A 27,400-nucleotide genomic window follows, 5' to 3' on the forward strand; every position below is an offset into this window, starting at 1 on the left:
CCCTATCTATCTTTTCCTCTCTCTCTCTCTCCCACATGCCCCCCTCTCTCTCTCTGAAACACTTACACACACTTCACTTCACTCTCCCTACCTCTCTCATTCAAACACCTCACCTCTCACTCACTCTCTCTCTCTCTCTCTCTCTCTCTCTCACACACACACACACACACCCCTCACCTCTCTCTCTCTCTCTCTCTCTCAAACACATACACACCCCATCTCTCTCCATCGCCCTCTTTCTCTCTCAAACACATACGCACACCTCACCTTTCTCTCTTGGGGGGGGGGTGTGTTTGTTGTGCATGTTTGGCCTCTCTCTGTGGCCATGTCGAGATGAACCAAAGTTGTTGCACCATCCATGAAGCACATCGTTTCCATGAATAGGTGCATTAGAGACATGATCCAACTTTGTGACTCAATTTACAAGTTCTTTTAACACTTCTACTACCAAAGAGTGTCTTGAAAAATTATATCTTTGCTAAGACATCTTTGGCAAAATGCCCGAGTACCACAATGGTGATAGTACTGCTACCTAGCTTCTCAACACCCCTATAAACCATACAAATATGGTTGGCTTCTAGAACCACAATAATACTTTATACATTGAGCTTGTGTATCAATGCTTCTACTATCTCCTTGGTCAACCATTCTTGAACATTCAGTTTATGGCTTAGAACTTTAACAATCTCTAGAACACTAGACCTATCGATAACCTCTAGCCATGTATGCCAAGTGGCAAACGACATGGTAGCTAACTGCCATGTCATATTACTAAGCATCGACAATATGATGTGGCAATTAACTACCATATCAGCCAATTGACTGGAAACTTTATTGGAGTAGCTAAAAAGTGGCATTTCTTACACCGTTATTACCCTTGACCATTCTTGCTAGCATTTTCTTTCTTTCTTTTTTTTTCGCGAAAATTCGAAGGGAACCTCCACGCAACAGCTCTCTCTCTCTATCTGTGAAAACAAAGGTTAACAACAAACCTTTCATTGATTTTTGTGTCGAGGCTTTTGATGATTTGTTTTGCATATTTTGGTTGAAAAAGAAAGTATCTCTCTCCATTAAGCGAGGTTTTAATTCCTAAATACTGCACCTCCATGTAACCGGTGATCAATCTTAGGCTTTGATCCACCCTTTTGGGAGAGACATTAAGTTGTGACTTCACAATTTCCTGACTAGAAAGTTTTTTCGATCCTTTTTCCAAACTTTGATCCACCCTTCATCAATTCCGAAGGTTAATCATTAAGTTGTGACTTCACAATTTCCTGACTAGAAAGTTTTTTCGATCCTTTTTCCAAACTTTGATCCACCCTTCATCAATTCCGAAGGTTAATCATTACATTCTTCAAAGAATTGCTCCCAAGCTTCTCAAGCTTTTGGGATTGTAACAGGCTTCGGTTGTTTCCTGCGAGGCGAATGACTCTTGGTATGGTTGTTTATTTATGCATGATTATCCTTTGAGCCTGTTTACTCATGCTAGGTACTTCCTTGGTCTTTGAGTGGGTTTGCTCCTTCCATTTAATAGTTTTCTCTTTAATGGTTCCTTGGTAGATTCTTCCATAGTTACAATTCTTGGACCGGACACTGAATCTTTGAACAATATTCTCAATTAGCTTTAGATTCTTGGAAGATTCTTGTGCATTATTCTTGTTTTGGACATTTCTTTTACTTTAAATCATAGTAAATTAACTTTTTATATAATGGAGGGGGACTAGTCCTTAATTTATTTGCAAGGATTGGTGTCATGACTAAGGCATGCAAGGAGCTTCGCCGATATTGTAGACATAGAAAATGATTGATTATACTATAATCAAGGGCTCGCTCATTTGCAAGAGGTTGCCTTTTTCACCACTGACTGTTATTTGCAACTTGCAAAAAGAGCTTGTAACTGTTGAACAAGACTTCCCAAGTATTATTTTGGGAGTGCACAAATTATGTTATAGTGACACATGGCTTTGAAAAGGCATACTTTTTTGGTTTCATGGCAAATGAAGCCCAAGCAAATTGAAATGCCATTAGAGAAGTCTACAATAATGAAGGACAAGAAATGAGAGGTCGAAAATGCTTTTATGTATTTCATTGGGCATAAAGCTTAAATATACATACCACAAAGTATGCTATCAAGGATTTCTAAGGTGTACATAAGAGCATGTGTGAGAAGTGCCAGACCAACTCAACAAAAAAGACTACACTAGCTCAAGGTCGACTTATCTAACAATTGTGGCATAACAAATTCAGATATACCTACCATGGACCTTTGGCTAAGCTATAAAGAAGTGTGCATTGCACATTGGGACAATGTAATGATTTTGATATGTATAAAAACCATTGACTTAAAATAATGTCTTTAGTGATGTTTTTAGTATGTCTCAAACTATTGATTAGGTGGAGAAGTGTGGTGATCAGTCGTATGCACCAAGAACAAACTTATCAAAGTCTAAATATGAAAGGTGGTTAGCCAAGAAGAGTTTCAAACAAAAAATAGCACTCTACAATGCATGTGTATTAGACATGGCTAATGCTTTGTTACAGGATGAAAAGAAAAATTCATACATGATGAGCAAGCATATTGAAACATATCCAAGTCTTGAAAAGCTCATTGGAAGGACAAATGCGCATACTCCAAGCCCAACACAAGTTTATAAGGATAGTAAATAGCACCACTAGAGGTACACGCATGTACAAGGCCCCAACCCCTTTGGCAGGTGATCGAGAATCAACCCAACACAAGAGACGACAATCAAATGTAATTGATGCGGATGATGATGCTAGTCATAGACTTGAGTACAACATACATGAGAGAGATAGGAAGCCTATTGGACTTCACATAAAAATACATTTTGTGGATGAAGATGTGGAGTGCTCTGCAAGCTATGACTTATAAAGTAAGACGTTAGAAAGGGAGCAACAAACTCCTATAACCTCAAATCAAGCAAAAATGCCTAGGGAAGAGACAAACACATTCAGAAATAATATGTCACGAGATAAACATCGTACAAGATACAAAATGGACATTTTAGAAGAAGCTACAAAAATGATCAATAAAGCATTACATAATAATACACGTGCAAGTGTTCGGATCTTCCAAACATGAGGCTTTCACCATTAAGATGTTTCAAAAAGGTCCTCATGTGGAAAGTTATGATGTGCACATAAAAATGCATCCATCATGCTCATGTCTAGATTTTTAGGGAAGGATCAAAAAGCAAAACCTTACTTAGCATATAAGCACTTAAACTTTGTGTACGCGACAGTCATGGGATTGAGCCAAAATAAAAATATTTATCCACTAACTAATTTTTTCAAAAATAGAGGTAATCAAATGTTTATGTAAAGAACGAGCTTACTCTGAATTGGTTTAGTGTATAACTCATGTTCCAAATATAACTTCAAAGTTGTACTATGGGATGTGCAAGAATGTTCTCTAATATAATTTATTGGAATAGCTTTATTTTTCTTTTGATTAGGATATACTGGTTTATGTGATTATTGCAAGAGTGTTTTGGACTATCATTTTAATGGAATACTTTTATTCAACTTTTTGAGTGAAAACAATAATGAATATACCCACCTAAAGAGAGAGAGAGAGAGAGAGAGAGAGAGAGAGAGAGAGAGAGATGCTAGAGAGTATTGTGTTGGTGAAATGCATTAGGTAATGGTTCATGGAATTAGTGTAAGATTGTTTTGGGCTATCATTTTAATGGAATACTTCTATTTTGCTTTTGAGTGAAAAGAATAATGAACGTACTCATGTGACGAGAGAGAGAGAGAGAGAGAGAGAGAGAGAGAGAGAGAGAGAAATGCTAGAAAGAGTGGGGGGAGAGAGATGCCTAGAGAGTGACAAATAAAGATGCTAGTAAGAGCATAAAGAAAGATGCTAGTAAGAGCATAAAGAAAGAGAGGTAGATGTCACACAAAAAAAAACCCATTATTTTAAAACCATTCGCCATTTTTTAGGAACTACTCGCCCGAAATTGCTCGCCAAAAATATCCCCCTCACTACGCCAGTCCATGATCATCGCTTGTTTTAAAGCGAAGATTTTTACTTGATCTAAAATTGCAGCTTGTACGTTTTATGTGACCCACACTCGCGCTTACAATAAGAGAACGTGCATCACCCTTTGAAGGTGGATCGTGGCTATTGATTGCATAGTCAACTAGCAAAAACAACCATAACACTCAAGCTCCCCTATGGAAAGGTTAGTGTACTCGTGGTGAACGAAGACATCTAGAACCATTCAACATTCTAAGTCTCATCCTCCCAACTACAAGTCTAACTAGACACCATCATCTCAAGTAACCCCTAACATTGAACACTCCTCTCGCCTCAACCAACCACCCCCTCAAACCCCAATATGAATTTCTTGAATTTTTCATTTTTCCTAAGTTATGCCTATGAATATCGAGTAAATCTAGCACATCATACGATCAACATTCTTTGTTGAACATTTTTAATATTTTCACTCAAAACCTCTATGTTTTTTCAACAAAAAGAGTTTTCTTTTGATATTCGTATTGATTAAATTTTCCAAGTTTCAAACAAAAGTTTTCCATGCTAATGCTTTGGGACCACTCTCCGACATTTTGAAACGACTTATCTAGTCGCCAATAAATCTTCTTTGTTTTGTTTTTGAAAAATAAATGATTTGGCTCTCTCTCTCTCTCTTCATAGGCATCAAATACTTGTATAAATAATGAGCAAAGCTAGCATGTCATATAGGTGGCCTCGTAATAACATTTTTAGTTGTAACTTAACAATATTTTTTCTCAATACCTTAAGCTTTTTTCAATAAAAAGGGCTTGATTTTGATGCAGTTTGGTGAAATTTTGCAACCCTCAAGTTAAAGATTGTTTGTTGGTTTTTGTTTAGGTCAAGTGCTTGCCTAAGCCTTGCGGAGTCATGTGTCACTAGGTCTAACCTTCGAGTCACAATGCAATTCTTGGTGTGGTTAGCTCGTCTGTTGCGTTCTCACTTCGTTGTCACATCAGAATGCTCCTTTGATAAGAGAGTGAAGGTAGAGGACCCACACCATTTCCACAATAGAAGGAGGCCCCACAGCTCTACCTTCTATTGTGGAAATGGTGTGGGTCCTCTAAGTTCAGACAGTTTGTAGAAGAGACCCATGCTCTTGATTGGTAGAATGGACACCATTACTACCAAGGATTGATTAGCTTGGGTAGATGGCGATCTGGACCTTCTTGGCATGACCTGATGTTCTTCGTCGACCTCACATCATGGTGATAGAGATTTGGCTTCTTCGTGGCATATACGTCACGAAGGATGAGGTGTGGATGTGGAACTAAAGTGAAAGGAGAGAATACTTCCATTTAAGCTCTTGGGGATACCTATAAGCATGGGCCAAGCTTGCGTCCCATGGCCCCCTATCAAGAGATGCACTTGGAGGGTTACTTTGATGAAGTTAATTTCGAGTGCATGTGTCCATGTCAAAAATATGATGTCCATAGTGAAATATGCAAGCAACGTGCATGGACAAACAAGTAGAAGGTGTGCCCTATGTGTGTACTCTTCTAACTTAAGGATTTCTCCAACTCAACTACTTTCTTTGACTCTTTTTACAGATTTCCTTGACATTTACCCAACACCCCTCTTCTTGAGGATTCAAGGTCATGAGATGTTGATGCATGTCAACAAACTTTACCCATAGTTGTTGCAATGGAGTTGGGCAATCCTTTGGCTTGAGAGAATTGGCATTATTGAGTATTGGGGTTAGAGGCAACAATGATGATAAATAATTGGTGTGGTTGAAGAAGAGGCTATGAAAGGTTCCTGTCGATTTGAGGAGAATTCAAGTGATGGGTCATAGGCTTGCGTCCACCATGGTCCCCCTATCAAGAAATGTCTTAGACGAAGTCAAAAATAAAGCTTTATGCAAGTGCTTGAGCTAGAAAATCCTATTCTTGCTTGATGTGTACACTAAATCCAAAGCTCTTGTATAATGTAGGTGTCATGCATGGGCATGGAGCTAAAGGTATGATTGTGTGTAGAAGTTCCTTTTGGTGAAAACTCCAACACACTACTTTTTTCGACTCCATAGTTTTTTGCTTTCTTTGACTCTTTTCATGCAACTTGTTTTTGTTGTGGCACCTTCTTCAAGGTCCAACTAGGCATGGATTGGGATGCACCAATTCTACCAAAAGGAATAGTTCAGCTACGGGAAAGAACCATTAAAGGAGTGGTATGGAATGATGTCAAATCATAGGTAAATTCTCTGATATACCACTCGTATGGAGTTGGAAATTACAGAGTTGAGTTTGTCTTATTTGCAATGAAGATAATACAGTAGAGGAGAGTTAAGTCACATGGCTTTTGTCCAAGGCATTTAGACATATCGATAGTGGGATTTGACTTCCCAGTTCTTATTGTGCACTAAATACGGATGAAATTTTTGGATATTATCTGATGTTATTAGGACCTCCTTGGGTCAAGGTCTTGTACTGGATTTGCCCCATAAATAATTGATATCAAAAGGCTTCCAGAATTCGATTAAGTGAACACCATGTGGGTATGGAAGTATTTGACCATGGCGTAAAGATCTCTCTGTTGTTGTTGGCGGAAGTTGAGATTGTTATTGAGGTCAAAAGACCAGACACTCTTGGGGGTTGAGCTCCTTCACAAGGATGGGGGTGTTGAGGTGGAGGAACCGATATGTGGCCACTATAGTGGGTCGGGGACCTTGGTGTAGTAGAGGACGTTAAAGTTTTTAGTGTAGAGCCACATCTCTATGGTGGTGAGTGGTGTGGATTCAACAATGTAGAACTTGCACTAGGACCATCTTCTTTTGATTGGCACGTACATTGGTCGATGCGAAATCCACGACGAGAGCTTGGATGCTATTACCATCAGCATCGTTGATGCACATATCTGAACTTTGGTCTTTCAATTAGTGAGATAATATTGTAGCGTGGTGTGCACGAGGGTGTTGTGGGACTGTGGCAATCCGTTTGAGCTTGGGGAACTTGGTTGCGCCGACGGAGTGTGTATGCGGCTCTATCGGAGGACTTGGCACCAAGGGTGGTTCCTCTTTGATTTGGATTGAACACTGCACCTAGACTTGGTGAAACCTCCTATGGGCTTTGTTGACTACTTCATTATTGCTTTCACTCTTGCTTAATCTTTGGGGGTGGCATTAGAGGCATGGCTTTGGGTCTCTACATCCATATAGATTTGACATTTGAGGGTGTGTTTATAGAGACTGGAGGGATGATTTTATTTGACCTTGGAATTTAAATGTAGAGGTTTCCTTAATAGAAGCCTTGGGCTTCCACAATAGCTTGATTGGGATTCATCGAGGTGTTGTGTTTTAAGGGTGATATTAGGTGTCGAGGTCATCACTTAACTCTTTTTAGCTTAGGGGGTTGTGGTGCAGATGTTGCAGTTTTGAGGACCCGAATAGAGGGGTCTCCTTGGTATAAGCCTTGAGCTTCTAGCACATTGATTTGGTTGGGTAAAGAGTACAATATCTTTATTTCAATATCTTGGTGCTTGTTTGGCAGATTTGGCACGTACGTAGCCTTCAAATCAAATGGTATTTGCTTTGGCATCATACTTGCCTTGGCTAGCTAGGGTATTCTTGGGCACCCACTCCTTAATGATCTTCTCAAAGGCCAGTTCAGGTTCAAGTTTGGGGAGTAATCTCGTTCATATGGTTGTAACTTTGGTCTCATAGGTCACTTTGGCCTTTTGAAGACGTTAATATAACATTTCATTTCATTTCATTTCATCATCTCTCTCTCTCTCTCTCTCTCTCTCTCTCTCTCCACCGCTTGGAGGTCTACACTAGAGCTACACATCCACCTATATGGGTCACAGGTGATGTGTAAAACCATAATGGACAACAACATAAAGGAGATACAATATGTATACAATCCCTAATATGATATACAAGAGAGACACACAAAGACATAGAGAGAAAGAAGAAGATATATTAACGTCTTGCAAAAGACCCAACACGTATATGAGACAAAAGGTATACAATGTGCATGGATTCTCATCGTGAAAAAAAAAAGACAACATAACAAAAAGGTGTAGCACTAACCCCTAGGTAAATGTAGATATGTATGGATCATCATCCTCCTCCTCATCATGAAGGATCACAATCCTCATCATCATGGTAGGTGTAGAGGATACGGGGGCTGTGTGGAGAGGAAGATATGTGTGGTAGGGGTCCATTAAGGATGTCTAGCGTCGGTGAGGGTGTGCGAAGAGCCCCTAGATCTACAAGGCCCAAGAGAAGCTAGGACGAGGTAGTAGCTACAAATGCTCAGTGGGGCGAAACAAGGATCTCATCAATTTGTTAGGGTGCTCGAGGTCCAAGAGGATGAGGCCATCTGTCTCTCCAAACTACAGTGGGAGAAGGCAAGGTAACTCTAGTTGAGGGGCGAGATGGTGGATCCTTATCACTATTGTGGTGCCCTCATCCATTTGAGTGTCCTCTACGTGTGAGCGAACACATATGGCGATAGTAGACTGAGATGGGTGCGACTATCGTCAAAGATCTCTACATAAGAACAGTCACCTTTAGTAAAAAAGAATACATCGTCTCACCAAGAGAGCTCACACAATCGTTCGCCCCGTGAGTACATGCTAAAAACAATAGGATCGCCAAAAGTGTTGAGGGTCAACCAACACTTATTGAGGTTTACACAAAGAACAAAGATACAACAAAATACACAACGTAACATCGAGGCATAATTGGATAGATTGTAAAACTGTATCATCGTCTGTATTACAATGAACCTTCTCTCGTACAATGAGTGCTTTGTGCTTGTATATATATATAGTGATTACAAAGAAGATCTAAAATGACATGTGCCTAATTGCATCTCTACAGTTCATCAATGTAAATCAGCCTATAGTATTAATGTATTTCACCTCAGGTATGTTAGTGCCATTAACATACCCGAGGGGAGCCCCCTACCACTCAAGATGATGTACTATAGTTACCATTTTTTGAGGCTTACAGACGATCAATTCATATATAGGCTCGTGATTGAGGTTGACAGAGCAGCATGGATCCCTAGAGAGAGCAGACGTGGCAGATTATGTCATGGAGAAGTAGAGTTTGTGAAGCATTATATTTGTCAGTGCTCGATGTATTATGAGATCAAGGGGAGATTCCACTACCTATTTAGTGAGGGGTTTAGGCCATTATCTCGGGTTATAGAGTATCCAGATTTACATTGTCTCAGGCTCTTCTTGTTGGAGATTCCATGACATAGAGGCTCGTTTCTTACTGCAGTCAGAGAGCAGTTAATCCTTCGAGGATCACACTCAAGGATCTGACCAGAGCCGTGTAGTGCTGGCGGGCGGCGCTCAGCTCCACGTCACCTTCTCCAAGGCGGGCGTCCATCGCTTCGCTCCACGTCACCTTCTCCAAGGCGCCGTCTACTGAGTTGCACACAACGAGGGCTGCCCAGCCGTCCGTACCTGCACCGCAGCAGGCACATCAGCAAGAAGCCCCCCCCCCTTTCTGCATCAGCATTAACACACGTGCAGCACCCTTCTCAGCAGCAGTAGCATCCGATTCATCAATACAGCAGCATCAGATTTCTGCAACAGCATCAACTAAAATTCAGCCTGCAAATCAAAGAAAAATCAAAAAATTACCTGAGGTATTTGCTTCAATTTTTGGAATTTGCATGTCCAATTTGCAATTGAGCAGGTACAATCATCAATTGAGCAGGTCAGGTGCCGAATTGCTCAATTTCTGAGCAAAATTGGCAAAATTGGGTGACATTGGTCAGAATCAGGATCAATTTGCAGGAAATTGGTTGTCGAAATTTGGGGCTTTTGATGTAATTGTGCAATTAAGCATTCATACATGCTGTATGATGTGAGAAATCGCACATTCGGGCAAAATTGCAGCAAATTGCAGTGCAAATCAAGGGACTTTTGTGCCGATTGGATTGATTTGCATGCAAGCACTCGCATTTGATGCTTTGGGCAACGTGTTGATGCCTGTCAAGCACTCAATGTGCCTGTAAATCAAGGGACTTTCATGTATTGGATGTATATGTGGCCAGGGGGAAGCACTGTGAAGACTCTGGATGCCTTCATGTGCGTCAATGTACCATGTATGATCAGCAATTGATCTTAAATCAAGGGGCTTCTCAAGATTTTATGCTTGTTAAGCTTGGCAAAGCAGCAAGCAAGACTTTTATGCCTTGAATCCTCAGAAATCAGCTTGCAGTCAAGGGGCTTTTGCCCAATTTCTGTTCGGGACTGTTGTACGCAGTGTTCGGGACTGTAAAAGTCTGATTTTCACTCATTTGGACAGCCAGCAGAGCATTTATTGCTACTGTACCTATTGGTACAGATTTGGTACAGCTTTGTACAAGTTTTGGCATGGCTGCACATTGATTTGAGTGAGGAAAAGGTTCAATTTCAGCTGCTGTACCTGTCGGTACAGGTTTGGTACATCACAGGTGAGCACTTGGTACTGTTGTACAGTACTTTGGAAGGGCAACAGAGCACATTTAAGGTGCTGTCCTAAATCTGCAGCAACCAGATTTTGGTGATTTCATCACATACAGTGGGAGTAGAGTTGCATTTGTGCTTCCGCAGTGGGAGATAAAGCTTGGGAGAACAACTGTGAGCACTTTGTGTGCTTTTGGTGCAGTGTTTGCACATTTTGCAGGGAGTCAGGCATTGACAGGTTGCATATTGCTATGGCAACCACAGGTGAGAGCTCTTCATTGCTTCACATCAAGAAGCTTGAAGGCTCACATAACTATGATATTTGGCAAACCCAGTGCTATAATGTGTTGCTCCAGAAGAAGCAGCACAAGCCTATCAAAGAAAGGGGTGTAAAGCCCGCTTCTCTTACTGCTGAAGAGTGGGAAGATATGGATGAGCTGGCAAGATCTACTATCATGTTGTCTGTGTCAGACTCTTTACTTTTTAGCATTCGTGAAGAGAAGACAGCTTGGGGAATGTGGCAGAGATTGCAGGACTTGTATGCCCAGCAAAGTGCCTCAAGCAAAGTGTATTGGTTGAAGAAACTCATAGGTCTTCAGATGAAGAAAGGGGCGTCTATGGCAGCCCATCTAAATGAGTTTAATGGTATTGTCAGCCAAGTTATAAATCAAAAGTTGGCAATGGACGATGAGTTCAAAGCCACTTTTCTCTTATGCACTTTGCCAGAGAGTTGGGACACATTCAGGACAGCCACTAGCAATTCAAATGCTATACTGTCATATGCAGATGTTGAGGGTGCTCTTCTTCAAGAAGAGATGAACAGGAAAAACAACTCTGCTGGAAAGTCCAATGCAATGAATGCACGTGGGAGATCCCAGCAAAGGGGAAAAAGCCAAGAAAGGGGAAGGAGCAAGTCCCGCTCGAAAAAGGACTTGGAATGCCATTATTGTGGCAAGAAGGGACACATCAAAAAGCAATGCTACAAATGGAAAAATGATCAAAAAGAAAAGGGAAAAGGCAAAGACAAAGACAAGGATGAAGCCAAAGATGTAAAGCCAAAGGGCAAAAGTGGAGTCAAGATTGAAGAAGTCAATGTGTCACATGCAGGTGACAGTGAGGATGAGGTCCTATTCAAGCGGCTGAAATCTCAGCCCTCAAAAGGAGTTGGAAGCCACTTCAAAAAGCAAGCTTGAGGATAGAAAATTTCAGCCCTCCTTTATTGAAGAGCTGACTACCATCAAATTACAAATGAGGATCATTCGAGAGGAGGAGGAGCAACATAAAGAGAAGACATCTTCATGGGTGGAGGTGATCACAAAGACACAAAAGAAGATGGACGAGGCGGAGAAATGGATCGAGGTCGCCAAGAAAGGGAAAGGTAAAGAATCGCCACCCATCCCCACTCCCACCATCATCAACATGACCCTTGAAGAGGAGCAAAGGAGGAAGACCCGGACCTTACATGTACGAGTGTCCGGTCTAAAAGACCGTGATGATGCGGAAGGGGAAACCATGGAGCTCTTCTGTATGATGGGCTTTGAAGCCACGCACACAAAGGCATGGAGAGTGGGAAAGAAGAGAGAAGGTAGTGGCGAATCTTCTGAGGAGAGAGCACTTATCATTCGTTTCCCCTCCATGGAAGCAAAGAAGGACTTCTTGAAGAGACGTCCTACACTCAAGAAGACGGGAATATTTCTTGGAGATGACCTCACACTCGCAACTTGCCCACATGAAAGAAGTTATGCCAGAGATAAGGGCAGCCCGAGAGAAAGGGAAAGTGGCCTTCTATAGAGATGGTAGAGTGGTGTTTATGGAGAGGCGCTCTTCATGACGGCGCGAGACCTATGGGACTACACTCAAAGTTGCTACTTGGAATTGTAATGGATCTCTACGCCTTGATGTAGGGGCTTTTGAGGATAGTTTCACTAGGAGGGACATCATCTTCTACTGTGAGACGCATCAGGCTCCTGGACAGTCCATGCCACATGTTAGTGGATACCGATGGGAGACAGCTTGTAGATAGGAGACTCGTTCAAAGCATAGAGGACGGGGCTCAGGAGGAGGGGCAGTATTGTTTAGAGAGGAGCTACAGCCATTGATACATATAGTCCGCAGAGATGAGGAGGCTAGGTATATGTGGGTAGACTGAGGGCAGAGACGGGCAGATATCTCTACATTGCTATATGCTATTTTGCTCCTAGTACATCAGTGTATGCATCACCTAGCGGGCAGTCTCCCTTTTCTATTTTGGATGATGACATTTGGGAGTTCTCCAAGGATGGTGACATCATTCTCCTGGGGGACTTCGATGCCAGGACCGCCCATAACCAGACAGTATTTTATGATACCTCAAAGGAGATGTTGAGGGAGCTTGATGTTAGGGATATGGGCCTATCTAGACTCTCACAGGATGAGAAACATACAGTGTATGGGCCGTATTTGATAGACATGGGGACTGCACATGGATTGGCCGTCCTGAATGGCCTACAGAGATTTCCGACATCGGGCGGTTTCACTAGCTTTCCACATAGGCAAGGTGCTAGTACAGTGGACTATGTTATGGCTCAGCCCAGTCTCATTCCCTCTTTTCAGGATTTTATGGTAGGCACTAGGCCGGTTGGAATAGCAGTGGATCATGCTATCTTGTCCTTCACTCTCACTTTCAGTTCAGCACAACTCCATTGGGACAGGTCTCCACACACACTCGTTATACCTTTACGAGGGAGACTTACACCGTGTACATGGATGAGATATACAAACGCTTATGTGCCGAGGAGCCGGGACGGCCATTAGATGAGCTCACTCAGATATTGATAGAGACGCTTCATGCTGCAGCATCAGAGGCATATCCCCATAGACAACCTACATGGAGACGATCTGGGAACATGCCCCATAACAGTTGGTATGATGAGGAGTGCAAAGAGATGAGGATCAGATTACAGAGAGAGGTGTTGATGGGTGTTACCACTCACAGACAGTCACGGATTACCTTCCGGCACCTAGTGCGACGGAAGAAGAGGGCTATCTTGCTCAGTTAGAGAGGGATTTGTATCAGTTATTTATGAGTCAGGACTCAGGCGAGGCATGGAGACTATTCCATGAGCATTCACCATCGCCAGCCATTACCTCCACAGAGATTTGGGGTGAGTATGCAGCATCCCTGTACACAGCAGCAGGACAGCCGCCCCTGCCAGACCCATCGGAGCCATGCCCAGAGACATGTGCTTTCTTTACTGCTGAGATGGTAAGGAAAGCTATTGACAGGATGAGGACTGGAAGAGCATATGATCATGATGGTTTGGTAGCAGAACACTTTATTCATGCTAGAGATATGCTTGCAGAGCTTATTGCTATGATGTTTAACCGAGCCATGTGTGAGGGTTTTCCTGAGACTTGGAATATGTCCACGATTGTGCCTATCTTCAAGTCAGGAGATCCCATGCTTCCTGGGAATTATCGTACCATCATCATTGGTCACACATTGGCTAGATTATATGCATCTATTCTTGAGCAGGAGTTGAGTAGATGGGCAGAGAGAGAGAGCATACGTGCATCAGGGCAGGCAGGGTTCAGGACAGGTTTCTCCACTCTTGACCATATCTTGACACTCAGAGCTATTATTGAGGAGGGCAGATTATATGGCAGGAGGATTTATTGTTGCTTTGTGGATTTCCGCAAAGCTTTTGACACAGTACTGAGAGCCAGACTGATGCGCAGACTACAGGAGATGGGAGTGCCCACAGAGCTGATTTGGGGAATCATGGCTTTATACAGGACAGTTGTGGGGCAAGTACGAACTACTCAAGGTATATCTGAGATGGTTCACTCCACTATTGGGGTGAAACAGGGCTGCCTCCTTTCTCCCACCTTATTTGGGATGTACGTGGATGAGGTTTCAGACTATGTAGAGCGGGAGGGTGACAGAGGAGCACAGCTAGCAAGGACATGGATTCCGCTGTTATTGTATGCTGATGATATTGTGCTGATCTCGGATTCTCCAGAGGGGATGCAGCGTCATTTGGATGCATTGCACACGTTTGCACAAGACAGTGGATTGTCTGTTAACCTTGGTAAAACCAAGGTGATGGTGTTTAACACCACAGCACAGTGGGTTAGGAGGTCAGTACCCACCTTTACATATGGTCAGGAGACAGTGGACTATACAAATGCATATACTTATCTTGGTGTGGTTTTTAGTGGCCCATTATTTTCCTTGAGAAGAGCAACGGAGACCAGATTGACCAGAGCTTATGCAGCATTGGGGAGACTAGAGAGGATGTGTTCGCAGGTGCAGTTTCAAGAACCTCGAACAAAGCTCTGGCTCTTTGACACTTTGGTCACTTCAGCCATGCAGTATGGAGTGGAGATATGGGGACCCTCAGTGAATCACCACAGCCGAGCTGGTAGCACTGATGGATGGAGACATATGGAGAGGCCCTTGGTTTCTATGATTTCCCGGATGATTAGGGCCAAGGCCTCCGTACCACATGATATTATCCGTGCAAAGATGGCTGAGGCACTCACTCGATCAGTCTCCTTTATACATAGCACTTGGGCTCTCCCTAGAGACAGATATGCTCGCTTAGCCCTAGAGTCTTCATGACAGTTGGCATCACAGGGAGACAGATCATGTTGGTATGCACAGATGACAGCTTGGTTCCAGCTGCATGGCTTTAGTATGGACAGGCTACCTCCATTTCAGTACTCCCTAGATGCACCCTCCCTCTGTCTCACACGGGCAGAGATTACCAGACTTATCAGGCAGGACTTGATTCAGCTGGACACTAGGAGGACATGGATACAGCCGACACACGAGATTGGTACGAAGATGGCTTTCTATAGAGATCATCTTCTCCAGCTCACGCAAGATGGGTTTGTGATTAGACCCAGCTACATGGATACTCATCTTTCTCATGGGGTACGGTGTGCTATTGGTCAGATGCGCACATCCTCACACCAGCTAGAGATTGAGACTGGCAGATTCAGAGGAGTACCAGCTGAGGCCAGGATTTGTCAGCTGTGCCAGATGGAGCCAGAGACAGAGTTACATTACATATATCACTGTCCAGTATATTATGAGATACGAGGCCGTTTTCACTGCCTCTTTAGAGAGGGTTTCGGACCACTTTCTAGAGTCATGAGATACCAGGATCATAGATGCCTCGGATTATACTTGCTGGAGCTTCGTAGACATAGAGAGGGTCTCTTGAGAGGGAGGGGATCAGAGAGGGAGAGACACCTACAGAGGCAGATTACAGACTTCTTTCGACCAGAGATTGAGCAATCAGGCCAGTAGGCATTGCAGCTAGCCCCAGAGTATAGCCGCACCAGAGGTACACTGATTGATCGGGCTATAGAGCTAGGGCGGTCCAGGCGCCCCAAGATGAGAGGCCCATCTCGACACCGGCGGAGACTACAACAGAGGATCAAGACCATACTAGCATGGCATGGGAAACGTCCAGTCAGAGTACTCACCATGGAGGACATTGAGGATATCCGCCATCGACCGATGAGAGACATCTTTGGATAGTGATCTGTATGATGCTTACCTTTGTTGCTGGAGTTTTCCTCCCAGATGTTATCCATTAGGAGCTCCTAGTACCGTACTTTTCCTCATAGTTGTTTCAGTTTCAGTTAGTTGTTTAGTTGTTTTTAGCTTTTCTTACACAGACATTGTATCAGATCCACCAATTGTTGTAACCTTTTTGGTCTCATAGGTCACTTTGGCCTTCTGAAGACGTTAATATATCATTTCATTTCATTTCTCTCTCTCGCTCTCTCGGGACCTTACTACAATTGGACCTTTCTCAAGCCACTGCTTGAAGGTCTTCTCTAGAGCAACACATCCACCTATAGGGGTGATGTGTATAGATACAATGGCCTACGATGCCAAGGAGGTACAATGTGTATACAATCCCTAATAGGATATGCATAGAGCATAACAAAATAGAAGATGAAATGTGCAATTCTTTGTAACAAAACACATGCTAACCTAGCACTGACTAAGAAGCGAAAGCGAGCTACAGCCGTGCGTGCCTCTCCTAGGGACTCTATCACAACAGTCAGTTACCAAGAAGGCTCAGATCTTAACCTTTCAAGGTGCAAGATGGTGGACACTACATGTATGTCCCTGGTACATATCATCCATGTGTCTGCAAAAAATCCCCTTTGGGCTTTTTTGTTTTGTATTGTGAGAGAGGGTACAGAAATTACAATGCCATCACAATCCACAGTTGGAGAGGGGTAGATTCAAACCTGGTACCTCTCCATGAAGAAGCAGACGCTCTACCACTAGGCTCCTGCCCTTTGGACTTTGTGGTCTTCATTCAGTAATGTCTGTATTTGCACCAATAATGGGTCTGTGGAAGGTTGTGGGTCTCTGAAATGTCTTGAGACGAATTTGTGAGCGTCTAGATGCAGCTTACTCTGAGAGAAAGAAAGAAAGAAAGAAATCTGTGATATCATTTACAGAAGTCCACAATAGTGTATGAGACCCAAGTAATAATAAATGTAAACATCAGTAAAAAGGGAGGATGCCTAACGCATCCCCTAGAGCTTTTGTAGCAAAGATAAAATAAGATGGAAAGATGAGGTGAGGTGTGAGCATGTGCATATCACGTTAGTGCCACACCTCGCTGATTATATGTTTCTGCTCTTGGAGGCTTGGGAGCTCGTTTTGTCAAGGCAATGGGTTACACAAATGCGTGACAATCTCGTCATTTGAGGGGCTCTCTGCTGATTTCCACAGTAACTGCATGTATGATCTGAAGTGTCTTCGAATGGCAGGCAAGATTATATGCTACTTTTTTCCTGACTTTACAAAGAAGACACCAACATGGTTTTTGATCTCTGCTGATTTCCATTTGAGAGGGAGGCTCTCTGCTGATTTCTACACTAACTGCATGTATGATGAGAGGTAGCTGAAGGTGTCTTGGAATGGCAAGCAAGATTATATGCTAATTTTTTTCCTGACTTTACAAAGAAGACACCAACATGGTTTTTGATCGAGTTCACTTCCATAAAATATTTTTTATATTTTTTTTAAAATCAAACTCCCGAAAACAACTTCATGATTTGGATAGAAGTTCACAAAAATATGTACAAAGTAGGGTTCTTCCAAGCTCTCTTGCATTTAACAATTCTTGCCTGTATAGGAAGCATACTACTGAAGTTAGACTCTCTCTCTCTCTCTCTCTCTCTCTCTCATAAGGGGAAGACCTTGTGTGCTACATCACTGAAGTTCTCACAGGCAGGACGTCCACACACATCCAACTCTTTCCTTTTCATTTAGCTTTTTCATTTTCTTGTATGGTTGGACCTCAATCGCCGTATTCAGCCTTAGAAGACAAAAATGATGTAATATGGGGTACCCTTTTAGGGGCAGGAAACTGGAGCAGGATAGAGAGGCTACAAGTTATCTTGTTCCACCGCATGATTCAGAACAAAGCCTCCACAACTTCCATCATATTAGCAGAGTTTAGCACAGCACCCCTGGTAGTAAATGCACTCTTCCAAATAATAACATTATACATATCTTTACTATCTACATGTTGGGCAGGAATGGACTTCCTAAGGTGACACTGGAGTGGTCCATGCAACTAGCAGAGCAGGGACAGGACGGTGTTTCGTACTACATGGTTACCCAGTGGTTCCTCCTCCATGGGCTCCATATGGATGTTTCCATTACAGTTTTGATGCACCCCTTCTCTCTCTCCAAGATCACAATATTAAAAGGCCCATCCGCACATCGCTTCCACCTACACACTCATACTACATGGATTGTGCCCGTGGAGCTCACCCCGATGCAGTTTTATCAGGGTCATTTCCTACACATGTCAGAGGAAGGCTTCATTCAGAAGCCAATGGGGTGATAGCACTGCTTGTCTAGGACCAGGAGGTCCTGGGTTCAAAACCCACAAGGTGCTTCCTTGGCAGCATTGGCTACAGGCGGATAAAAAAGCACCTACGGGCAGTGGAAAAAAAGGCCAGTTAGAAAAAAACAAGGCTTCATTCAGAAGCTACAGTACCTGCGACACATGCCCTGTCGATTCTGATCAGGCAGACTTGAGTCTCATCGCACGGCACTTCTGGGAGAGTACAGGGTTTGGGAGGTGTGGCATTTCATAGTGGTCAAAAAGATGAGGATGAGGATGATTCATGTGGATACACCTTGCTTTACTTAGTTCATGGATCATGCATACTGCAGCATGTTATTTTCCACCAGAGACTTATGTCTTTGCACCGAACCTAGAACACAATGGAGAGTCACCATGTGCCCCATTCTTTTAAGATATTGTGGACTTCACCCAGCAAAGAGACATTCTCCTGGTAGGTGACTTCAATATCCGGACAGCCAACAGACACATGCACATCTATGATTTTCATGTAGACCTCATGATGCTCTCAAAGATTGAGCTAGCCATACAGCGGGTTTCAGACAATTCAGGACACATCACTAGGCACATACCTGTTGAAGATGGGAGCTATGCATGAGTTGGCACTATATAACTGGTTGCCCCCTTGGCCCTCCTCTAGCTTCATCTCAGCAATTCCTGATCAGCCATCGAAGCTCCCTTCACACGAGCACACAAGTGTGGGGCTCTGCCATCTACTGTATCACATCAGTAATACATTATTCTTCCTTCTATCTTTGTTATTGTGAAATTTGAATTTTAAAGTTTTGTGGTCAAAGATTCTACTTCTTGTGAGTGTTCTCTTGCATATGCTGCACGTTGCATCCTCTTCCACTCAGATCTGCCAGATAAAAGCAGGAAACTGCATCAAATAGTCATTAATGCTCGATCCACCTTTGTGAGGTAAGCGAGACAGGCTGCTATCCAACCAAAAAAAGCGAGAGAGGAAACAAGGCTGGAGACACAACCAAGTTACCAACCCCTACCCACCATTAGGGGGGTCATCCAGGCCACCTGTAGGATCTTGCCTGTCCAACCTGCCTGCCTGCCGTGGCATGGGTGGGGAAGGTTTTGTATCCATCCAGGAAGAGTTCTTGGCACTAATCTCTGCTTGTTGGTGCCGTGTTCTTGGGCCTGCGACAATTTCTGCAGAAGACTAGCCAGCTATGTACCGCTGCTCCTCATCCAGCTCGTCTTCTGCTTCTCCCAAGATGAGCTTTCTTTAGACTTGTTCTCCCTTTTGGCCGCCTCTTGGCAAACAGAAACATACTCAGCAGCTGTTAGTCTGGCTGCTTCCATCTCTGCTCTAGCCTCTGCATTCTCGGCTTTCAACCTTTGCGCTGTCATGTTTGTCCAGTCCACTTGACTCACGGATTTGCGCAATGAACGCTCCATCTCCAACGACTTCTTCATGGTGCTTTCTTACAAAGTTTGCTCTCTCCTTTTTGAGGCATGCACATTTTAGCCTTAGACCTTTCAGCTCCACAATATCCTTTCTTAACCTTCTTCAAAATATTTTATACAGTCAATCAGCTGCAAGAGAATTTTAGTCTTTCTTTGCTCTCCATCCACACTGTCCATCTCAGAATTCTATCACACACACTACTGCATACAGAGGCATCTTTACAATTATCAGGCTGTAAGCTGCTTGATGCTTCTGTTGGGTAGGAGGGAAGCTAGCCTGCACACACACACACACACACACACACACACACACACACAACCTCAAGCACGGAGAAACGTGAGAGTGCTGGAAAAGATGTACTCAATAATGATATGAAAGTACAATGTGAGTACATAAAGTAGCCTAGGGCAAGGTGCCCAACACACATAAGTGTGTTCACACAGGGAAAAAACCTGTGTCCAATCACAGGGAAAAAGTGCCCGTGAGTAAGCTGTGTTCACACCTGAACTAGCCGGGAGTGGTCATGACCAACAAACCCCCCTCAAGTGAATGGTGTGAACAGGGAGGACAGGGTGTAGCAGACTACCCTGGAAGAGGCTGTAAGCTTAAAGCTTCGCGGAAAGCTTCAAACTTTTCCCTCGAAAGAGGCTTTGTAAACCCATCTGCTATATTGGCATGTGTAGACACATAAGCCAAGTCAATCTCTCCTGCATGGAGTCTTTCCCCCTGACATAATGATAGTGAACCTCAATATGCTTTGTGCGGGCATGAAATACTGGGTTTCATGCAACTGCCAAAGCACTCTGACTGTCAGTGTAAATGGTGGTAGGGGACTGCTGTCCAACACCAAGATCGGCTAGAAGGCGTCGTAGCCAAACACATTCCACAATAGCTGTAAAGGCTGCCCTGTATTCAGCTTCACAACTAGAACTGGCCACTGTAGGCTGCTTCTTACTGAGCCATGAGATGCATGAGTCACAAAGAAGAAAACAGTTACCACTGGTTGACACTCGCGTGTCATAGCAACCTGCCCAATCACTGTCTGTAAATGCAAGCAAGCATAGTGTAGAAGAACTGCCATAAAACAAGGCAAAGTTTGCAGTGCCTTTGAGATAGCGAAAGACACGCTTACACGCTTGCCAATGCATAGTGCTCGGACAATGCATGAATCTGCTCAACTGGGAAACAGCATACTGTATGTCCAAACGAGCAGGGCATAAGTAGATAAGGCATCCCACAGCTTGCTGATAGGTGGCAACATCAAAAGGCTCACCAGCATGCTCAAGTGACAGTTTTAGACCATAGTTGCAAACATTCGCGAATGCAAGGCGTTGCAAACGTTTGCAAACGTTTGCAGTTTGCACCCCTTTGCAAACTTTACCTGCAATTTTTTTTACACTTACGAATTGGGCCACTTTTTGGGCATTTCTAACATTACGCGGACACCTTCCGCCCCTTGCGCGTTGTCGACCAGCAGTACACGCCTACGCGGAAGCGCTTCCGCCCCCTGCGCGCTGTCGACCAGGAGTACACGGCGGCGGGCGCACACCCCTACGCTCTTCCCTCTCCGCGCTATCCAGTGTCCACTGTCGACCAGGCTCCAGGCTCCAGCAGAAGCGAGCAGCTGCACGCCTAGGCCCTACGCTCTCTGCTCCGGGCTCCCTTGCGTGTCTCTACTCACCCACGGGCCATAGCCTACAGGCCACAGCGAGGCCCAGCCGCCCAAGGGGCTTCCGACCCGCGAGCTTCCGACTCCTGAGCTTCTCTCGAGTCTCTACTACCGAGTGAAGGACTTCCTGCCTTCAAGCCTTGGAGATTTGAGAATGGGAAAATCCTCGGGACCGGAGTGGGGATATGTAACCCGCTTGGAAAAGAAAGGAAGAGGGATGTATCAGTGCAGGTGTAAATTTTGTCCTCATGAGTGGATAGGTGGGCCTTGGCGAATTCGTGCTCACATCCTAGCCATTTCAGGGCACGGTGTGGACAAATGTGAGCATGCCCTAGAGGATGTGAAAGATATATGCAGGCGATTGCATGTCAAAGCTGACCCTATGTATGATAAAAAGGCAATTGATGATGCGGTGGGGGATTTGGGGGATGCTGCTCAGGATGTATCAAATGTGGCAGCTTCAATGTCAAATGTATGTGGTTCTTCTAGTACATGTAACGAGGCAGTTTCTGCAAACAAAAGACAAAGAGTCTCTAAGGGTAGCCATTCTCAAGGAAAATTGGGAGCAGCATGGCAATTGCAAGCAAGAAAAAATGCAACAATTGCAGTGCGGCGTTTCTTCTATGCAGAGGACATTGCTCATTGCAAAGTGAAAAGTCCGTATTTTTTGGATATGGTCAAAGCCATTGGCGAAGCCGGAGCCTCATACAAGCCACCTTCATATGAGGCATTGCGTGTTAAGGAGTTGAGAGATGAAGTCAAATGCATAGATAGAGATTTGCTTGGCATAAGAGATAAATGGAAGAAATATGGATGTACAATTGTATGTGATGGCTGGTCCGACACCAAGAAAAGGCCAATCATTAATGTGCTGGCATCATGTATTTATGGCAGTGTGTTCTTAAAAGCTATTGACACAAGCGGTCAATTGAAATCGGGAGAGTTCATCTTTGGTATCCTTAAAGATGCTATTCTTCATGTTGGTCCTACCAATGTTGTGCAGGTATGCATGGACAATGCATCAAATTGTGTGGTTGCGGGAGAGCTTGTCGAGGCTCAATGGCCTCATATCTTTTTTACGCGTTGCACATGCCATTGTTTGGATTTGCTATTTGAAGACATTGGCAGCTTGACATGGGTTTCCCCCGTTCTTGAGTGGGCAAAGAAGATTGTGAAGTTTATAACAAGGAAGCCAACTCTTTTGGACATGTTTCGAAGGTACAGCAAGAAGGAGCTTTTAAAGCCAGCAGAGACACGTTTTGCTTACACATTTATTGTATTGTCAAACTTGCTAGATGAGAGAGTCTACACTGGCTTGAGGAAGATGGTTGTAAGCGATGAATGGACAAATGCAAGACAGGTGAAGAACAAAGTTATTGGCTTGTGTTAGAGACAAGATTTTGGCAGGATGCAAGACAGATTGTGAAAATAATGGCACCTATTTTGAAGATTCTTCGCATGGCTGATAGGGAGGGAGCCACCATGGGATTAGTTTATGAGCTCACAGATAGGATGGTGGAAAGCATACAAAAAATGACAGGTGTTGATGAATGCAAATTGAACCAAGTAAAGGCTTTATGTGTTGACCGTTGGGACATGATGCACTCTCCTCTTCACGCCACAGGCTATGTATTGCATCCAATTTGGAGAGGCAAGGGACAAGAAGCAGATGAAGAGGTGCAAAATGGATGGATGACATTTATTGAGCGTTATACGCATGGAGATGTTGTTGAGCAAGGTGCATTGATGGATGAGTTGGATAATTACAGGTCATTGAAAGGTACTTTTTCTCGCCCACTTGCTCTAGATGAAAGCAGAATGCATGAAGGGGTAAAGTGGTGGGAGTCTTTTGGTGCAAGCACCCCTAAATTGCAACAACTTGCCATTCGAGTGCTTTCTCAAGGAACTACATCTTCCCCATGTGAGAGAAATTGGAGCACTTTCTCACTCATTCATACCAAAAAGAGGAACAAGTTGAAACCTTCAAACACTGAGAAATTGGTATACATACATACCAACCTTCGACTTGTTTCCAAAATCAAGGCAAGAGGGTATGAGAAAGTGGAGGTAACTTTGGAAATGATCAACAAGGAGAAAGATGATGAGAGACTTCTTTCTTCACAAGAGGCTCGTGAGTCTATGGAGGATGAGGAAGAAGAGGACATGCATGCAGTTGGTACTGAGCAGGCTGAAGCTGATATTGTTGAGACAGATGAGGATGCTACTTCATCTTCTTCCTCTGAAGAGGAAGATGATGAATGATCACGATTCACCATGTACATGACCTCTCACACACGGGCACTTTTTACCTTGGCTGGACAAGGGTTTTTTCCCGTGTGAGCACACTTCACTTTTAGTGTGTTGGGCTCTTTGCCTTGGGACTACAGTCTAGTACTCTGACTTATGTACTTCACTCTTTATGCGATAATATGAGTATTGAGTACATTTCCAGCACTCTTGAGTCTTGAGTCTTAAGTTCTAAATTCTAACATCTTTTAAGTTTCAAGCTTTCAAGTTTTTCATTGTGTTTTCAAGCATTGACTTTGAACATTCTATTTATGCCCAAAAAATTTATTTTTTTAACCTGCCACGAATGCGAATGCATCCACCCTCAATGCATTCTTTTGCAAACTCGGCATTCTCGAATGCGAATGCACGAATGCAAAGAATGCTTGCAACTATGTTTTAGACCTGGTTCCATAGGAGTAGAAACAGGTTTACAATCTGTCATGTGAAAACGCTCAAGAAGCTGCTCAACATATCTGCACTGAGTTAACATGATACCACCCTCGAAAGGTATAAACTGTATGCCCAAATAGTAATGTAAATGCCCCATGTCTGTGACATCAAATGCATGCTGCAAATCTTTAAAAGCTGAAATATCACCCACTTCAGGGCCAATGACGAGCATGTCATCCACATAAAGAATAAGGATGAGAACATTGTTCCCAATGTGGCGTACATAAAGTGTACTCTCAGAAGAACTATTCTGAAACCCTTTGGCAGTCAAGTATGTATGAATTTTCTGGTACCAAGCACGAGGGGCCTGTTTAAGACCATACAGTGCTTTATGTAAACGGCATACTTTATTTTTTGCACCTTTTTGAACATGCACGCCCTCTTGAAAGGCAAATGCCCAAGGAATGATGACCTCACCCCAACCTTCTTTTCGCAATTTTGGGATTACATTGGTGATGTTACTATTGCTCTGCATGAGATGTCATGTACTGGTATGATGCCCCCTTTTCTCACGGAGGGTCTTATCCACCTTGTCCCAAAAGGTTGGGACGAGACCAATATTAGACAGTGGAGGCCCATAAAACTGCTTGGGTCTGCTTACAAAATCTTAGCTAAGGTAGTGAGTATGAGGCTTCAGCCTGTTCTTCAAAGAGTCATTCATGATACAGAAAATGGCTTCCTCCAAGGAAGGAGTATTTTTTATAACATCTTTTCATTCTAGGAAGCTATGGAGTGGACTAAATCTAGCCATTCTCTTGCTAGGCTTTGAAAAAGCTTATGACAAAGTGGATTGGGACTTCTTGCAAGGGACGATGCGCATGGATAGGTTTCTCCCAACAGTGGATCAGAGAGGTCTCTTGCATGTATAGGGAGGCCCACATCACAATTTTGACCTCCGGGGGGCGTGGTGAGCGCTTTCAAATCTCCCATTCCGTGAGGCAAGGATGCCCCTTAGCTCCACTACTTTACCTTATAGTAGCAGATTGGACACTACTACATGGGAGATCGTTGCTACCATCATAGCCTGGTACATCTAGGAGGCTAGATGCACCGGGACCATGGAGGGCACTTTGGTTTATGATACACAATGCATTTGCAGGATCTAGTGTGATATTATCCACACGTTCATGGCCACTTCGGCTAGGATTCAGGGATCTTCAAGGATTGCAGAGAGAAAATGTGGCCAATTCATGAGAGAATGGGATCATGGAATCTTTTTTTCTCTCTCATATGGGACCTTGCTGGCAACATAACGGTCCAGATTGGTTGAGATTTCCCCCTTGCTTGGTCTAAAATCTCCCTTCTTGTAAAATTTTTTCTTGCTTAATCGAAATCTCTTTGCCGGGGGGGGGGGGGGGAGGGGGGGGGAGGGGGGGGGAAACAAGTGGAGGAAGGGAACCGTGTCTTCTACTCTCTTCAGCTACTATGGAGATTGGCTAGATGTGACATGCAGGAGATTATGCATGGCTCAGGGCTTCATCTAGTGAGAGTAGTGGGTCACTCGGTTAAGCCATGGTATATTGACCCTCCCCTGCGATGATGACTTAGGCTTCTCGGTGTTTATGGTTGTATGGTGGCTATCCCATTAGATATCTTCATTGGGACCCTGGTGAATGGGAGTGAATTGATGCTATTAATTCCATGAAGAGCCAACCTTTCTTCAGCTCATAGTTATCACGGTATGAAAATACGATACCGTACAGGAATTTTTGCTACGATATGAAATTTTCGGAAACCGTACGATAAAATACGGGTTTTCTTTTTAACACTTACAACCTATGGAGCTTCAAGCTTGAATGTGAGGGAAGGTTGGGAGGGGAGGAGTCTACAGTGCTTGAGGAACCAGAACATGGATATGTGTCTCTCCCAGTTGGATCTCCCGATTGTCTCCAAAAAAGAACCTGGATGGGTAATGCAATACCAAAGGTCTCCCGGTGTAGTGTTTATGATTAAGGGACCGTCCTTGCACAAATACAAGCAGTGCATCTAGGGTGATAGGTTTAGGGACTCCTCTCTAGATCAAAATGGCCATGTCCAAATCTTCTCCCTCGTACATAACTTGAGAATCTAACTGTCTAGCCTACCTATACCAGGGATCTCCAAGTGATGTTACCAATCAAGTGTACACTACCAGTCTACCTTGCCAGATTTTTTAGGTCTCTCAACAATCCCATATGGAATACTGAGTGGACACGAAAGTTACGAAGAATTGCGAGCATTTGGGATCTTTGTTAAGCAAGGTTTCTATACTTTTTTTAAGCATTTGGAATTTTGTTGAGAAAAAAAAAAATTGGGGAGAAAAAAAAAGAACTTGTACCGTACGAACCGTGCGGTACGAATGTTCTCGTACCGGTACGAGAAACAACTATGCTTCAGCTACATTGTGTACGTAATGCTCGGCTGCTCTTGCTTGAAGAGAGTGTGTAACTTCCGAGGCACTTGACCATTAATGCAATTAAACACTGAAATTGGCCACAATCTTAAACATATGCCACTTAGTCCACAAAACTGGGGGAAAAGAAAAAAAAAAAAAGATGTGCAGAGATAGATGTCAATGCATAGAGGCCAGAATGGGCCGACCCCCTTCTTGGAGTATTTGATTAACCAAGGACAAATATAACATGCTTTGAGGGCCTTACTCTCCCCACGGGAGATGCCGAATTATCCATATACAAATGCCATAACAGAGCCCAACACGAGACAACCATAAAATTATGCCGGTGCACCAGCTGTAAGACTACCAAGCCAACAATATAATCCATATACCTCCGTGTGGGTACTGTTTCTTCCCCAAAAACCATGGGTCTTCATCCAATAGAGCTGGTACTGCGGATACAACTCTCCATTCAGCATGTACAACAATAGCATGCGCTGGTACAATAGGTTCAATGGCTAGTACAGTAGGTGCAGTGGCTGATACAGCAAGTACAATGGCTGGTACAGCAAGCACAAGATCTGGTACAGCTGATACAGTCATTGGTACAATAGGTACAAGGGCCGGTACAGCCAGTACAACAAGTACAATAGCTGGAAATCATAATTAAATGATTAAATACCTTGTCTTCAGTATTTCTTCACAGTGGAAGCCTTCAAAACAATTGCCAACAACCGGTATATTTCATGCATAGTCACATGGAACGTGGAACGGGAACGAGGCCCGATTTCGAAATGGGGAACAGGGACGTTTGGACTTGGAACATGAACGGGAACGACACGTCATCATGAGA

General features: G+C 43.6%; 1 protein-coding gene across 10 annotated transcripts in view; it reads right to left on the reverse strand.

The window, feature by feature from the left end:
- Positions 1-17,421: 17,421 nt before the first annotated feature.
- LOC147613434 (kinetochore protein) overlaps positions 17,422-27,400 on the reverse strand; it is an 86,538-nt gene continuing 76,559 nt past the window's right edge. For 9 of the 10 annotated variants that reach the window (XR_015263188.1, XR_015263187.1, XR_015263186.1 and 6 more), the window contains one exon: positions 17,422-17,593. Coding sequence is in view for 6 of the 10 variants with exons in the window: in XM_086781368.1 (XP_086637494.1) it covers positions 17,515-17,593 (79 nt within the window). In the remaining 4 variants the exon portion in view is untranslated. Of the gene's footprint in view, positions 17,594-19,864; positions 20,042-27,400 lie in introns of those variants that run through there. The other variant, XM_086781369.1, reaches the window with a different exon arrangement.

The sequence above is a fragment of the Cibotium barometz genome, chromosome 43 (assembly GCF_041138505.1).
Source record: "Cibotium barometz isolate CiBa-2024 chromosome 43, ASM4113850v1, whole genome shotgun sequence".
Taxonomy (NCBI): Eukaryota; Viridiplantae; Streptophyta; class Polypodiopsida; order Cyatheales; family Cibotiaceae; genus Cibotium; species Cibotium barometz.